The sequence below is a fragment of the Diplodia seriata genome (genome assembly GCF_021436955.1).
Source record: "Diplodia seriata strain FDS-637 chromosome Unknown scaffold_8, whole genome shotgun sequence".
NCBI classification, from domain to species: Eukaryota; Fungi; Ascomycota; class Dothideomycetes; order Botryosphaeriales; family Botryosphaeriaceae; genus Diplodia; species Diplodia seriata.
In genome coordinates, this window is record NW_027117315.1 from 648,679 (window position 1) to 664,602 (window position 15,924).

Genomic DNA, 15,924 nt, shown 5'->3' on the forward strand with positions numbered 1-15,924 from the left:
CCTCGTGGTGTCTGCGGGGAACGGTGGCGGCAGCCTGGAGGGAGCCGCTACTCTGACGCAGAACTGCCCGCCTATCGAACCACTCCTGGGTCTGTGGTGCAAGCGTTCCCACCACCTTCTGTGCTGGCCGATGATCCGTGGTTACGGGCGGGGTTGACATGTTTGATCGGTGCCTTTGCCACAAAACACTTCAGCTCCACCAGGACCACTCGAAGGTGCATGCGGGGAGGCTTATCTGTCGCAACCCATGCAGCCTAGAGCTTAGGACAGTTGTGGAACCTAACCTCCTCGTTGTCTTGACAAGCGACTGTCTCGTGGCATAGGTCGTTGCCATAGGTGGCTGCCAGCATGTCTCAGTGAAGTGGCATTGTTTCCTGGGACCATCCGGTACCGCACCAGCAGTACGGTCAGGGGAAGGTAGATATCGACCCTCGAGTGCGTTCGTTTTACGTGCTGGAAGTCCCAACCAGCAGTCCTGTTGGACCATGGTCGAACTGGTAGAGCTCACTAAAGGTAGGACGAAAATCTGCAGTACGACAATGCTACTAGCATCGCCTACACAGCAGTGTAACTCATGTCGCGAGCCATTGTCCAACCCGAACTTGACAATCACGTCTGAAGCCTTGCCTCCAATGCCCAGCGCCTCTGGCTTGCGAGCAGACTGCGTACTTTCATGAGCTAGGTTTGGTCACTGAGTGGCTCAGCTTGTTACTTCTCTAACACTCCAGTGTCGCGCACTGACTCATAATACAATGGATAAGCTGAATCTCAATCTATGCGGAACGTGCTACCCATAGATCATTACTATATGATCGGCATACACATCGCACTGCGCAAACGGTGCCACGCCTTAAGGCTGACTTTAGCGTTGAATCTGAGCCGGTCATCTATAGGACGTTCTCTCCGCATATCTGGCCGATCGTATATCTGAACGCTGACGCCTTGCCCTCCGCAAAAACAGGAAACGAGGCAACAAGGAATCGGAGGCAGTTAGGTGCGAGCCATCTACTAACTCCTTGCCTTTCCAGGAGCTTACTCATATGGAAGTAGTCTAACGACGGATGGGGAGGTAGTCCCTCCTTTTGTAAGACTACAGGGCCATCAAATCTCTATGCCTTTCAAGGAACGCCTTCACGCACTCGACGAACCTATCCAACTCACTCTCGGGCGTACCCAGAATCAGCGCAATCATGCCACGCCTCGTAATCCAGAAGCCCTCCTCCATCATCTCCATCCAGAAGATATCTTTCAGATCATCCCTCTCCTCCACCTCATCCACCCGCACGATATCCCTGACACCCTCATCCGTAACATGCAGGCAGAGCACCGTCCCCACGCCGGTGAAGGTCGCCTTCGTGCCCTTCGTGACCTCCCTCAACCTCGCCAAAAACGCCTCCCCAACCCGCATAAACCCCTCAGCCACCTCCTCGGTAAACACCTCCGTCATCCCGACCAAGCCCGCCCTCATCACCAACGAATTGTTATTGAACGTCCCGCTCTGCGCCAACGCGCCCTCCCTCGTCGGGTCGAACACGCCCATGACGTCCTCCCGGCCGCCGAACGCGCCAAACGCCAGCCCGCCGCCCAGCCACTTCCCAAACGTCGTCAGGTCCGGCTCCAACCCTTCGACGACGCCCTGCAGCCCGCGGCGGCCCATGCGGCTCGTCATGACCTCGTCCAGCACGAACACGGCGCCGACCTCCCTCGCCGCCTCGCGCGCCGCCATCAGGAAGTCGCGGGTCGCCGGCACGCACCCACCGGCGCCCTGCATCGCCTCGACCAGCACGGCCGCGACGCCTTCGGTCTCTCGTATCGCCCGCCTCGCCGCATCCGCGTCGTTGTACCGATCGACGACGACCCAGTCGGCGCGGTCGACGCAGTTGGGCGCGACGCCGTGCGCGAACGACAGCACGCCGCCGTGGTAAGCCCCGCGGAAGACGACGACCCGGCGGCGGCCGCGCGTGAAGGCGCGCGCGGCGGCGAGCGCGTAAAGGTTGGCCTCGGTCCCCGAGTTGCAGAAGCGCACGCGCGCGAGGCGGAAGCGCGCGCAGAGGGCGCGGGCGAAGGCGGCGTCGTGGCGGGTCGTGGCGCCCAGGTTGAGGCCGGTGCGGGAGAGGGTGTCTGTGATGGTGGAGAAGAGGGTGGGGTGGGAGTGGCCGTAGAGGGCGGCGGTGAATTCGCCGGTGAGGTCGGTGTAGCTGTGGATTGTTAGTTTTTTGGTTTTGGGGTTTCTCTTTTGTGAGGACTGCTGGGGAGGTGGGTATATATGCGTACGTGTGGCCGTCTTCGGAGTAGACTTGGTAGCCGTCGCCGCGCGCCATGCTGACGGGGAAGGGCGCGGTGTGGAGGACGGTGCGCGTGTTGCCTCCTGGCAGGCTGAGGACTGCCTCCTTGTGGATCTCGAGGGATTTGGGGTTACGTTCGACAAAGCGTGCTTTTGCTGCCTCGAGGACGGCAGTAGCCCCGGGACTCTTGACTGATGCGGCCATGTTGGATGAAGGTTGGACAAAAAGATTGGCGATGTATGAAAGGGATTGATGGCTGGAACGAAGATAGGGACGGTTGATATGTACTGTTTGTGGTTCGGCTGATATGCAGCTATAGTGGGGTTGAGTTTCCATTAGACGGCGGGCCGTCACATCAAATTGCTGTTTTCGCAGATTGGTGCTTCTGAACCTTTGATCGCCTCCAAACTCCAGCAAAAATGAGATGCTATTGAGAACGAATGCAAATACTGGCACGGACTGCGTCTACGTTGATGTCAATCTAACGGAGCAGGACAGAGTGTCGGCGTTGACGTTCGGAAAGGTCGTGCGGCGCCGGCAGAGGGTCCAGCGCGCCGACATCAGCTCGGCAACGTCTTCCTCCAACAACCGAACACGACTCTTCATCATTCACCCAAATCGACTCCTGCACTCGATGAAGTCAGGACCACGCCGCAAGCCACCCTTTCATCGGCCAGTGAGCGGAATCGCTCAACATCCATCGCCTCTTGAGGTAGCATGTACGGGAAAATGAAGGTTTGCATGGATTTTCATCTAATTATAAGGTGCCCGGAACCAACGCGATATCGCCAATCGATTACTCCTTGCTAACGCCGGCTGGAAACAAAGGCAATGAAGACACCTCGCAGTCATCATTCGTGATCTACACGGTAGCGTGGAGCGGCCTGGGCCTGAACCTGGTGTTGAACTCGACCTGGCGAACGAACCAGTGGTTCTGCGTCTTCCACTCCTGGCCGGGATACTCCAGCTCGACCTCGAACCTCCTCAAGAAGCTGGGCACCAGCTTGTAGATCTCCAGCAAGCTGATGTTCTTGCCGAGACACGTCCTGGACCCGCCGCCGAACTGGAACATGGTCGCCTTCATCTCCCTCAACTTATCCCCGCCGGCCTCCAGCCACCTTTCCGGCCGATACTCGTGCGCGTCCTCGCCGAAGACCTCGGGCCGCCTGTGCAGCACCCACGCGTTGCACCCGACGATGGTGCCGCCGGGGATGAAGCGGCCGCACACGGTGATGCCCTGCGGCGGGGCGACGCGCTCGAGCATCAGGCCGGCGGCCGGGTGCATGCGGAACGTCTCCTGCACGACGGCGTCCAGGTACGGCAGCTTCTGCGCCTCGCCCCACGTCACCGCGCCGTTCTCGCGGTCGACGATGCTCCCGTTGCGCACCGCCTCGTCCAGCTCCCGCATCAGCTTGCCGTAGACGCGCGGGTGCCGGAGCAGGTAGTAGAAGGCCGCGCTGAGGCTGATGCCCGTCGTCTCCGACCCCGCGAACACCATGCTGACCGACGCCGCCAGCACCATGCGGTCCGTCATGAAGTCCGGGTGGTCGTGCAGCGCGCCCGTGAATTTGCTGAGCAGGTCGATGCCGCCACCTTTCTTGCTATCCTGCTGCAGGCCGTGCTGCCGGATCTTCTCCATCTCGCCCGCGCGCTCCGACTGGCGGGTCAGGGCGAACTTGGTGATGGGGAAGACCTTGCCGATGAGGCCGTAGCGCTGGAGCGCCAGCTTGACCGGGTTCTTGTCGATGAGGAGGTCGAGCCACGGCTGCTGGCCGACGACGGCGCAGTAGCTGAGGAACTTGCCCAAGAAGCCGACGATGTCGTCGACGTCCTCGTTCTTCTCGATGTAGCCGAGCCGCTTGCTCCACGTGAGCTCGCCGATGACGTCGAAGGCGAAGAACTGCAGCCAGCGGTTGAAGTTGCACACCTGGCCCGTCGACGCGAAGAACTTGTCCGTCTGGTCGAGGAAGTAGTTGACGGTCGAGTCCACCAGCGGCTCGTACGACACGAGCGCGCTCATGGCGAAGGCCCCGTTGATGCAGCGTCTGTACTTTGCGTGCCAGTCCTCGTCCTTGGTGGAGAAGAGAGACCAGACGCGGTGGCCACCAGCGGTGGCTTGTTGGATGGGGTAGAAGTCGGACTGCTCGTTTGTAAGCGCCACGTTTGAAGCATGGAAATGGCTATGCTCACCTTGGTCATTCCCTTGTTCAAGCCATAGATTGTCTTGATGGCCTTCGGATCCGCAATGGAGATGACGTTGGGACCAACCCTGACGAAATCTCCATACTTCTGATGGAGGTGGATGTGTGTTTGCTCCGTTTTCCGGCCCCATACATCAATGAGCCGCCACCAGTCCGTATACGCCGCAAGAGCCGGACCCGGATACTTGTGGAGGCCTTTGTTGAACTTGTTTCGAAGGATGTGGATGACAACTACTGCGGCGAGTACGGCAGGCCAGTGCTGGATGAGAAACGGTACGACCTCGTTGAGCAACATCGTGGGAGGGTGTCTGGCGTGTTGAAGAGCTCAGATGAAGCTCTTGATGGGGCGGGGAGGACCATGGTATATAAACCAGCGGCCATGGGGTCGGCAGCATGGCGATAGCAGGTGGGACTACTGCCGCCATTCCCGAGGGGGACCATGGCTGTCCATGGGACGAACTACAGAAATGCTTGAGCACAAGACATGAAACCTGATAGGCGTCCGCGGTGGCAGGCGGCTGAGGACGCAGGAGGTCGCTCGGCAGTTGAGCATCGGTCATAAGCTCCCACTGGGAGATCACAGGCTGTGGCGCCGCTCGGTAACCAAGGAGGTCGATAAGCCGCTCTCTGATTTGTGGAGCAGGAGGCTGCATGGGTGCCCCACACTTGCGCGTTCGATCATGGGGAACGCGGGGGAACATCCGGGTGCCGCCGACCAGATCTGGCGCACACTTCCTCCCCTTTTCTCCTTAGGCTGGCTCGGCCTAGCCTCCGGGCTTTCTGACATCACTCGACCTTTTCGTGTAAAGATGCACTTCTCAAGGTATCCGAACCAGCAGCAACGACTGGCTTCTTTGACGTGAAAATGGGTGTTTTACCACCGATTCGTAGCGCCGCACAGCCTTCTGCGCACTCCCGATCGTATCTGCCGGTCTCCACGGGCGATGATGTAGCTGGTCTGCCTCAACGTGGTCGTTGCTGGCTGCTGACTCAACCACTTCGGCAGTTGAGAGTCGGCTATGGGAACGACAACGAAAACAACAACACACCTTCACTTTTCCTCGGTTATCCGAGGCTCTCGGAAGTTTCAAGACCAATCTCCTATGTGCAGTTGATGCGCACTTTGTTACTTTCCTTCCTCCCAAAAAAAAAAAAAAAGAAAGAAAGACAGAAAAAAGACTGGGGCAGTTACTGTGCGAACAAAGACCGTGCCCACACAAAGTCTATCCGCTGTCAATATCTACAGTAAGCTTCTCGGCCGAGAGCAGACCCTTTTGTTTCCGCGCTGAGCCTGTTTACGCACTCAGAACTATCATGCGCCCGTACCGGCCCTGCCGCGATACTTTATTGCTGCAGTATCACGGATATCTCGGATACTTACCGCTGCATGGATGTTGGCTTCCTCCCTTCTGCGGGCTTCGGATGATCTTGAAGCCAGTTTCAAGGGCAGCTCCAAATCCCAATCATCTACCGGTCGCAATTTGAATGTGCTAGCCTTGCGTTGATATTCAGTTGCGGAGAAGTGGGTGTGCGCAGGTGCCAATCAACACGGCAAGTGAAGAAACGACGAACATCATCGAACGCTTACATCAGCTATACTATGTCAAACCTTGCTGAGAATGTAAAGTTAATTCAGTAGCACAAACCAGCCATCCTTTGCAGAGGCAGTAAAGTCCCTAGCTTTGCAGCTATCCCCTAAGACAAATAAGACCCTACCTCTCATACGTCATATCCATATAGATGGCCATCTGACATGCTATGTCCCTGCCTTTTCTGATTCGGTTTGCTCACGGGAGTGTTTTATCAGCCAGAACGAAGTCTCGCTACAAAAGCTGACGCAGGCACCGTTGAAGGGTGAAACATCTCAGTCTACTGTGTTGTAAGTGAGGATCACGGTCGACAACGATTGACTCTTTGTCCAACAAGGAGGTATGACTCCCATGGTCAATGATGGATTAAAGTGCCCCCGTAAAGGATGTTCATTACTAAATGAATTTGCTGCGCACCACCTTTGTGCAGTGATGCCGCAAGTATGCATCGTAAACACAGCTCTTCGCGTAGCAACATTCCATTCTGCGCAGGAATGGTGAAGGTGCGCATCATCCAGTAAGCCAGCAGCCATACGCACAGCAAGTGAGGATCTGCTGCTATCGTTGTCAATACCTTCTGCGTAAACTGGATCATGGTGACACTCATCGAACAGAGTCCAGCGAGGTGAGCAGACATGAAGTGTCCTCGCGGATTCGTCCGTTCTGAATTGCCTCCCCAAGCTGACCGCCCAGGCAACGTTCTTCTTCCTCAAGTCTCCACGCAAGGTGGAGTGTCTCAACGAAAAAGAGTGGGTGTTCGCGTCAGCCCGAGGCAGTGCAATACGAGCGACACCGTGGCCGATGACGGTAAGCGGAGCCCAGAGGCCATCGACCGGGTCCCAAAAACTAGTTTAATCAGAAGAAATGCCCCCGTAGGGGCGTTCTAGAGATTAAACTAAAAAGAACAGATACTACACTTGATCTAAGCCAAAAGGCAAAGAGAGCTGAAGAAGAAAAGGAGGCTTCTGGGCAAGGAGTGGTGGGGTTTATGTAGGTAATGGGAGGCAGCGGAGGATCGGGCGGCATGGGGCTGCTTGCGCGCGCGTGGCAAGTGCACATGCACGATCGGACCCTGGATGAGCGCCGTGACCACTCAAGTAAGCAGGTGGTTGCATGTTGGGGTGGTCATCTGGTGCAGATGTGGTTGCGTGGAAGGCGCCTTGTGCCCATTCATGATGCAGGGTCCTTCACGAGGAAGGCCGCGTGGCTATGCACGTGGAGAGGTCAACCGTTGAACAATAGCTGTTCGGGCAGGTATGACCAGCAGAAGATACCATGAGGCAGATTTTGTTGGCATCAGAAGACACTTGTGGGAGCATGTGCTTGCGAGGACAAGGAAGGTGCATGTTGATATCGGGGTTGATGAGGTCTGGAATGACACCGCCCCGCGTCACTTGAAATTCTTCTCCAAATATCCGAAAACTCAGCGGAAAGACAGCTTACAGGTTCCGCAATATCGAAAGAAGAGCCTTTCTAGCCTCCTCACCGTGGAAGCAGCGCTTCACTGGTCGCGGTTGGGTGGACCATGAACACACTTGCAACAGACCGACAAGGGGCAGAAAGGCAATAAAAATGTCTAACTGTATTTTACAGTTGACCAAAGTGCGCAGGTCATAAGGAAAGCGCTGAAGCAATCGAAATACTAAGTCCTTGTATAAGCTGGTGAGTACCAGCATTTGAGGAAGTTCTGGAAATACATCATGGTTTAATGTAAATTGGCACCAAAATCCCACAGTGATGCGTGTTCCAAGTTTGAAAGACAAGGCAATGCTGGGCCTTCCACTATGAAGCAAGTGACTGTAAAGGTTTTGGGAGTCGGCCCCACAATCCACACAGAAGTGAGAACAACCATCAACTGGACTCTCGAATTGGCTCATTATCCAGTACATGAATTTCAAATTGGTTACTTGGGCAGGGTCTTGTATATATGCTTGAATGGTCATGTCCGTGTACTTGATCAGAACAAGGCGCATGGCAGAGCGTGTGGCATTGCGGGACTGTGTAGGCCACACTTCTACGAGAGCGATTAGCGAAGCTTTGTGGATAAAAGTATGAAAGAATATCCAATCACGGAGACAGGACATGGACTTCCCGAGCAAAAGGCAAAAGCCATCGGCAGAAGAAGAATACCGAAAGAAATCCAATAATGCCTACTGTTTGCGGCTGCGGAATTCGCGAAGCCCGGGCTTTTTTTTTTTTTTCGCCATCTGGTAAGGAGGATTTATGCTCGCGAGAATGATTTTCACCACATTACAGTGAAGGTGTCCACCATTTCCTATAAATGATGATGTCTCGCATCAGCACTTTTGGTTGACAATGGTATTTTGGGAGCTCCAGCAGGCTTATGAGACTAAAGAGACGTATACCCGCAACAACGGCCACGGGACAGTGGAACAATGTTCCGGGAATCTTTGGTAATCCTCAAAGAGCGAGTGTAAGAAAAGCAAATGAACGAAAGCAGACTGAATGCGCTCCTACTTGTACACCCCGGGTTGCCGCCTTATCGATAAAGAAATTCCCCAGGGACCCCAAAAATTCACCACCAACCCCACCGTGCTTCCACCTCCACAACAACCCTACCAACCACACACACCGAGAACAAGTCCAATTCCTCGAAACACCACTACCACCACCACCACCACCATGACCGCCACCGACGACCCCACCACCACCGCGCCCGGCGACGCCCACCCCGCGCACCTCGACCCCTCCGACCTGGGCACCAAAGCGTACTGGGACGCGTGCTACGACCGCGAGATCGCCAACCACGCGGAGCGGCCGTCGGACGAAGGGACGGTGTGGTTCGCCGACGCGGGCGCCGAGGAGCGGATGCTCTCGTACCTCGACGACCTGGCGGACGACTGGCGGCTGGTCAAGGGCGACGACGGCGGCTTCGAGGACGAAGGGGCGCGCCAGGCCGAGGGCGACTGCACCAGCTTCTGCGACCTGGGCACGGGCAACGGCCACCTGCTGTTCGCGCTGCGCGACGACGGCTGGCGCGGCCGCATGGTCGGCGTCGACTACAGCGCGCGCAGCGTCGAGCTGGCGCGGCGCATCGCGGTGGAGAGGAATAGGAAGGAGGGTGACGACGAGGAGCAGCCGGCGGCGGCGGACGTGCACTTTGAGGAGTGGGATATCTTGGGCGAGGAGCCGCGGGAGGAGTGGCTGCAGGGTGGGTTCGATGTGGTGCTGGACAAGGGCACGTTCGATGCCATCAGCCTGAGCGCCGAGACGGATGCGCAGGGCAGGCGCGTGTTCGAGGGCTACAGGGAGAAGGTGGAGCCGTTGATCAAGCCGGGCGGCTTGCTGCTGGTGACGAGCTGCAATTGGACGGCCGACGAGCTGAAGGCTTGGTTCGTGGTGGAAGGGGGGTTGCTGGAGTACGAGGATAAGATCAAGTATCCCAGCTTCATGTTTGGGGGCAGGTCAGGGTCCAAGGTGTGCACCCTGTGCTTCAAGAAAAAGAGCAATGCCACGGCATGAAGAGTCGCTGCAGAGTGGTTCAAGCTTTGAGATGGGTCATGCGTGGAGACAATAAGAGAAGCTCCCCCCGCTACTGCTTGCGCTTTAGTCGAGCAACAACAAGCCACTTGTTCCTCTCTCCATGGTCCTCCCTCCCTTCGTCCCGTTCGGACGCCCATTCCCTTCGCCTCGCCTCGGCATCCATTTCATAGATATCGTCAATCTCCAGGCCTTCTTCTACGACTATCTCAAAGAACGGTGCCATCATAGCCCGCCCGGTATGGAAGCCTGCTATCACGAACACTCTTGCCTGCGGCTCTGGCGACAAGAAGTGCAGCATCGATTTGGCCAGGCTGCGGTGCTCGTGCGGCATCCAGAGGCAGTCTGCTGCCAATATCCTGGTGAAGCTGCCGGCATTGGCCACTGCGAACGGAGAGTCCAGGTCTCCCCATAGGTGGCCTTGGACCGAGACCTTCGACCTTAGCTTCTCCGGAATGTTCCTTTTCACGTTCTGCTCGAGGTTCTCCAGGATCTCCGGGGCTGGGTAATCCGAGACGACGACCTGCGGAGAAAGCATGACTTGTTAGCATAGCCCTCCAAAGACTCGCTCCAACGGAGAAGGGCAACACTCACTTCGTCCGCGCCGACGAGCGTGCTCACGATTCCAGCGAGTCCCACGCCTATGATGCTCGAAAAGATGATGCCATCAGCGCTTCCTGCCCACTTTACGAAGATCCCCCCCACCGCAGGGGGTTTCCCGCCTCACGACGACAAATATTATTTTCACCCACCTGCCCCGAGCTCCAACACCCTCTCGCCCTCGACCCGCCAACACGCCTCCTCGCCCGCATCGACCCACCACTCCCTCCCGGCGTGCAGCCGCCACTCCAAGCCCCCCAGCACCCGGTCCTCTTCCCCGCCGCCCCACGCCGGCCGGCCGCCGCACAGCTCGGCCATCAGCACGCCGGCGTTCCACAGGTAGTGCGCGAACTTCTTGCGCTCCTCTTCCCCCTGCGGGTCCGCGACGTGCAGGTCGACGGGCCCATCGAGCCGCCGCGACAGGTACGCGATGACGCAGCCCGGGTCGCCGTGCTGGTTGCGCAGGTCATCGGTGAAGATGGTGCCGAGCGCCGTCGCGAACACGTCCTCGGGGTCCTCGGTCGGGCTGCGCGGCGTGATGCGGAGGAGGTTGGGGAGCATGGTCGTCAGGTTTTCCTTTCTTTTTTTCTCCTTCTAAGGTGTGCTCTGTGTGATGTGTTGTTGTTCGAATTCTTCGTTTCTCGTGTGACGCTGTACGCTGTATTGCTTGCAGGTGTGGGTGACGACTGAAGAGACTGAAAGACAGACGTAGAAGGTAAACAAGCAGGCCGTAAGTCACACGGTGGCAGCGGCGTGGTTGGGTTCAGTGACGGCTGCGGGGTGGAAGCGGTGATGACGGCGGCGGTGGTGCGGCGGTGATGCGGCGGACTTGTGAGGTCAAGGCGGTGTGTTGGACCGACCGAATCACCGTCTGCCGAGGGACCCGCCCGGTCTCACGACGGACAAAGCATATACAAAGAAGGGGCTCGTGAGGAATGAGGTGCAACGATGGTGTCGTGCGGAAGCCAAGATTTTCGACTGCCCTGCGTCATGACCGCGGAGCTCTTCCGCGGCGCGCGGCGCCAGGCGCCAAGCCACAACTCCATGTCTGCTCTCCATCTCCGCTCCCCATCTCCGCTCTCACGTCACATGTTTCTTGGGAGAAGGGCGGGACCATCCGGAGAACCATATATTCGACGCGATCATTTCGCTTGGAGGTATTCTCGCAACATCTATCCGTGCTTCCCTACTTTCCACGCCTTGGCTGTGCTTGAAGAAAAGAAAACCTATTCAAACATGTGGTGACTGCACCCACGGCCCTTGTCAGCACCGTGCTGTCAATGCGGGACAGAAATCCTTGATATCCACCGTCTATCATCCCAACTCCATTTCTCGCCTACAACGCTATCCTACCGCCCTCTGCCTGCCTGGGTCTATATGTCGCGGTAGCGACCCCCATTCGGCACTTCGGTCTCGACCATCTCCAACCCGCTCAAACTCGGGTACCTCTTGCTGAAATTTGCCTCCCAGTCTTCCGTGTTGATTCCTAGGCCATTGTCCGTACCCGTGGCGCCATCCGCCGGACGGCCTCCTCGCGACGGAGGCTTCTGGTTTTGGGGTGATGGAGGGAAGTTGTTTGAATTGGGAGACTCGAACTGACCGCCAGTGCGCAACGCCTTTGGCTTCGGCGGCGCTGGAGGCGGCTTATTTCCCTGAGACAGCGACGGGGAGCCGGAGGCGGTGGACCCCTGCGGTTGGCCTGTCAAAGAAGACTGTTGAGGCCGCGCAGGTCGATACGTCAGCTCTGACTGTGGCGCTCCGGAAGGAAGAGAAGGAAGCTTCTTGGCGACGGGTGGTGGCGGTTTCCCTTTTTCCGCCACGCTTTCGGTGTAACGACCATAGCCCTCCGCAGTCCGCTTCTTCGGGGACGTTTGCGTGTTGTCCTGCAGCAGATTCTTGACCCGGTCTTGAATCGTGGAAGCTTTCGAAGGGCCGCCACCAGGCTTGCCCTTGGCGCCTTCTCCTTGTTCTTCAATGCGCTTGCGATATTCAGCAGCCGCCTCCGCCACACGCTTCTCCTCTTGCGATAATCTCCGGCGCTCCAACTCCCGGCGAACTTCAGCGGGCAGGTCTTGCGTCTCATCGATGGCAGTCTCGTCATCGCTTCGCTCTCCCGTGACCTCAGAGCCTGCGATTGGCGTGAGTTGCTGGTTGTTCAGGTCAACGTCAGGGCTAGGCGTGCGCTGTTGCTCTCGTGGACTGGTGTTGCTTTCAAATCGGCGGAAAGCGTCTCCAAACTTTCCAGCAAGGATGTTCTTAGTATTGGAAAGCGAAGGCAGGCTAGATCGCTTGGAGTGCTTGCTCGCGTTGCTATCCGTGCGGCGATGGAAGCTCTTTCTAGAGCCATCGTCTCCTTCCAGCGCTCGCAGAAACTCAACGTTCGACGCAATGTTCATCTCTTCCAACTCAGGGTCTATCGTAGGAGCAGACCTCACCCTGTTGAGGTCCGATTCAGTGTCAATCAGGTTAGTGACTCTATCGCCCTTTCGTGAAGCCTCGCGATCACGTAAGAAGTCCAAGTTGGATTCCACGTGCACACTGGAAGGCCTGGCTCTGGAGTTTGCTGACTTGGATCGACTGATAGGATTCGTGAGATCCATTCCCGACGGCCTGGATCCTTCCAAAGAAGGCCTGGATGATGCAGGCGACTGCGGGAGCTGTAAAGTCGCTTGCTGCGACTTGGACCGATGCATGTCCAGATAGCTGGGTCGGTGCGGGGGAGCCGGACCTGTCTCGGGCTTCAATAGTGATGGTGTCGAGCGCCGGTCGTCTTCCGAAGACCGCGGCTGGCTCATCGCTCTGTGATGGCTTGAATGCTGAGGTACCCGCCAGATAGGGCGTTGGCTGACCTCGGGATACTTGGGAGGCTCGTACTTCGCAGGCTCGGGCTTTAGAGCTGGTGAGGCAGGAGGCGAGGTTTGAATGCCAGTAGAGATCATCGAAGGGCGCTGTGGCTGAGGCTGGTGGATTTGGGAGGGCTGAGTTTGCCTAGACTCCGCTCTTTGATTCGGAGAAATAGTCTGGGCCGATCTCAACGAATCCGACCTGGCTGGTATCGCAGGAGAGACTGCCGATGTTGGCGGCTCCCTCTTTGGCTGTTGATGACTCGGCATTGCAAAAGCCTCCTCTGCCAACGCTTCCGCGACGCGCTTTTGAACGGCCTCCGCCTTAGGCTCCACGGGGGAATCGCTAGAGAACTGGAATTTACCGCCCCGGTCATGAAGCAGTGAGAATTCGTCCAGGGACGGAAATCTTTGGGCCAATTCGTCGGCAGCCGCAGCTCTCACAGGCGCAGAATTGGAATCCAAAGCCGCGAAAGGGTCGTTTGCAGCACCAGTACCTCTCATAGGAGATGGACTATGGTGAGCCGCAGTGCTTTGCTGAGCCGGCGCCGTTGGCCTTCCACGCCGCATGGGCTTGATATCTGGGAGAACTTGGACCTGCTGGACCGGTGCAGCCTTTGAGATACCGATTGTGGGCCCCGGAGATGCAGTCTTGAGGTCAGGCGTCGGGAGCTGCTGGTTATTGCGTGTCTCTGATTGAGTCCTGTTGGAGTATATCTGCGCATTGTTAACGTGCGGTCTTGGAGAGCTACCGGAGAACCCACGTCTTTAATGGGGCAATCCCTGTTGCGCATGGCGCAAACCTCCTTAACCACCAAATAGATGTTGGGTCGCTGCTGCGGGTGTTCCTTCAACATCCATGCTGTTCACATATATTAGCAAGACACGAGAGTACGGTGCTGGGAAAGCATCTACCTATCAGTGTCTTCAAACGGTCCGAGAAAGGAGGGTAGTGCGGGAATTTGTAGCTCGCATTCAAAATAGCCATTTGCCCCTGCTCCTCAAATGGTGTCGTGTAATAGCAGAGCTTGTACAAGAGGACGCCCAGCGCCCAGATGTCGCTCTTCTCATCGATGGGCTGCCTCCTGTAGACGTCTACCATTTCCGGACTCCGATACTGCATTGTGGTATGCCTCTGGATGTCATCCTCGATCAACCGCCCCTCGGCCGCGTTTGTGGCAGCGGGGCGCGGGGGCGCGGTGGAGCCGAAATCGCAGAGCTTGTACACCCTCGACGCGCCCTCGGTGTTAATGAGGACGTTCTCGACCTTGAGGTCGCGATGGAGCAGCGGGGGCTTCAGGTAGTGCATGCAGGCAACACCTTCGGCAACGTCGGAGAAGATGTGCAGGATCTCGGGCTCGGTCAGGCGGTGCTGGAGGCGGGTGTTCATGAAGTCGATCAGACCGCCGCCGGCGCAAAACTCCATGAGCAGGAAGACCTCGTATCCCCCTCCCTTAAGCTGCGAGGCGTGCGAGTCGATGTAGGTGACGATCTTGCGGTGCCCCTTGAGCTTCTTCATGGTCTCGACCTCGGTGCGCATGTTCGCCAGCGCGTCCTTGTCCGGCACGGCGACGCGCTTGAGCACCGCGGTGTCAAACCCCCCCGCCGTGTTGGGCACCTTGACCACATAGACATGGGCGAAGCCGCCCTCGGAGAGGTATTTCTCGATGACGACGCGGTGGCCGCCAACCTGCACCTTGGTGCCGGAGGCGAAGGTGCCGGGCGGGGCATTGTGGTGGACGGCATGGTGGGGAGCGTGGAAGGCACCAGGGCGGGCGACGGTCGAGGGGTGGTATTGAGACGTCATGGGGACGGCGGTAACTTGCCCGGCGGCAAGAGGGGAGGGCCAGGCAGATCAGCGCGGAGACATAGGGCGGCAGCGGTCCGGGGAGAGGGCTGTCGCGGGCACACAGCTGCAGCGCCGCGAAGGGTTGGCTTGGGAGCTGGGTGTTGCGTCCGGGACTGAGGCGGCAGGGCAGCCACTGGAGGTGCTTGGGAACCGTTGGATCTCGGCGACGATCGCCCGCTCGAGGACCAGCAGCACGCCCAAGCCCGGCCGCACCCAATCAGCCTTGGCCACTGAAAAGGGGCTTCGGCCACAGGAGCGGGTGCGCAGGCAACGCTGCAGCGGGACGACTGCTTGACCGACCGCCAGACCGCCCTGGGGGAGATCTGGTCGGCGTGCCGCTGCACCTTGTGCGGCGCGGGCCCGTCATGCGCTGCGCCGCCCGCCATTCGCAGCGCTGCGCATCCCACCGCCTACGCGCCCCGCTACCGCACCACGCAGTGGAGACGCCCAATCGGTCACTCGTCCACGCCGCCACACGTGCCCGGCATCGCCATCCGACAGCTGCGCGCCGCGACACCGCTGGGAGCCCGGCACCCGGCGCCGGTGCTAAGCCCTACTGTCGCTCCTACCGTTCTGCAGATGCAGATGCAGCGGCCATTGACTGCCGCGGCGCCTGGCCCGTCTCGTCCGTGAGACAGCTCCGCATTCCGCCTCCTGTGTCTGACAGCGCATACCTCAAGCGCTGCGTCCTGGCAGACCCAAGCGCGCTGCGTCTGGACAGTGCTGTGGCACCTCAACAGCTGTTGCGTGAGCTTGCATGAAGGGAGTCGAAACCAAACACCAGTGTGACCGGGATGCGCAGCTAGCTTCTAGTAGTCTGAGCCCGGAGACATTACCACAAACAGCAATCCTGCACTGGTGGGATCGAATGCAGCATGCAAGCAGCACACAAGTGAGCCAGCCGCCTTTGCCGCAGACAGCCGAGCAAGAAATAAAGGCAAAGAATGCGGGGAACGCTACTATGTTGATGTGATTAGAGGGTCCAATTCCTGTGGACTCGGCAGCGACGTTGCAATAGAGGGTAGGCGGATGAGAACTTTACGACGCAAGGTCAGC

At 58.1% G+C, this 15,924-nt stretch overlaps 5 protein-coding genes across 5 annotated transcripts; 1 reads left to right on the top strand and 4 right to left on the bottom strand.

The window, feature by feature from the left end:
• Positions 1 to 1,090: 1,090 nt before the first annotated feature.
• Positions 1,091 to 2,489, bottom strand: SLS55_007788 (uncharacterized protein; the record flags this gene model as incomplete). The annotated part of the gene is made up of 2 exons (XM_066779203.1): positions 1,091 to 2,198; positions 2,275 to 2,489. 2 exons carry the CDS (start codon positions 2,487 to 2,489, stop codon positions 1,091 to 1,093), a joined length of 1,323 nt encoding a protein of 440 aa, XP_066630007.1.
• A 658-nt stretch (positions 2,490 to 3,147) lies between these two features.
• SLS55_007789 (uncharacterized protein) lies at positions 3,148 to 4,781 on the bottom strand (the record flags this gene model as incomplete). Its single annotated transcript, XM_066779204.1, has 2 exons — positions 3,148 to 4,425; positions 4,476 to 4,781. 2 exons carry the CDS (start codon positions 4,779 to 4,781, stop codon positions 3,148 to 3,150), a joined length of 1,584 nt encoding a protein of 527 aa, XP_066630008.1.
• Positions 4,782 to 8,718: 3,937 nt separating this feature from the next.
• EFM4 (Protein-lysine N-methyltransferase efm4) lies at positions 8,719 to 9,558 on the top strand (the record flags this gene model as incomplete). The annotated part of the gene is made up of 1 exon (XM_066779205.1): positions 8,719 to 9,558. The coding sequence occupies one exon, from the start codon at positions 8,719 to 8,721 to the stop codon at positions 9,556 to 9,558; it is 840 nt and encodes a 279-aa protein (XP_066630009.1).
• A 70-nt stretch (positions 9,559 to 9,628) lies between these two features.
• SLS55_007791 (uncharacterized protein) lies at positions 9,629 to 10,737 on the bottom strand (the record flags this gene model as incomplete). Its single annotated transcript, XM_066779206.1, has 2 exons — positions 9,629 to 10,116; positions 10,329 to 10,737. 2 exons carry the CDS (start codon positions 10,735 to 10,737, stop codon positions 9,629 to 9,631), a joined length of 897 nt encoding a protein of 298 aa, XP_066630010.1.
• Positions 10,738 to 11,549: 812 nt separating this feature from the next.
• On the bottom strand, positions 11,550 to 14,826 carry AKL1 (Ark- serine/threonine protein kinase; the record flags this gene model as incomplete). The annotated part of the gene is made up of 3 exons (XM_066779207.1): positions 11,550 to 13,736; positions 13,784 to 13,881; positions 13,935 to 14,826. The coding sequence occupies 3 exons, from the start codon at positions 14,824 to 14,826 to the stop codon at positions 11,550 to 11,552; spliced, it is 3,177 nt and encodes a 1,058-aa protein (XP_066630011.1).
• Between the last annotated feature and the right edge of the window lie 1,098 nt (positions 14,827 to 15,924).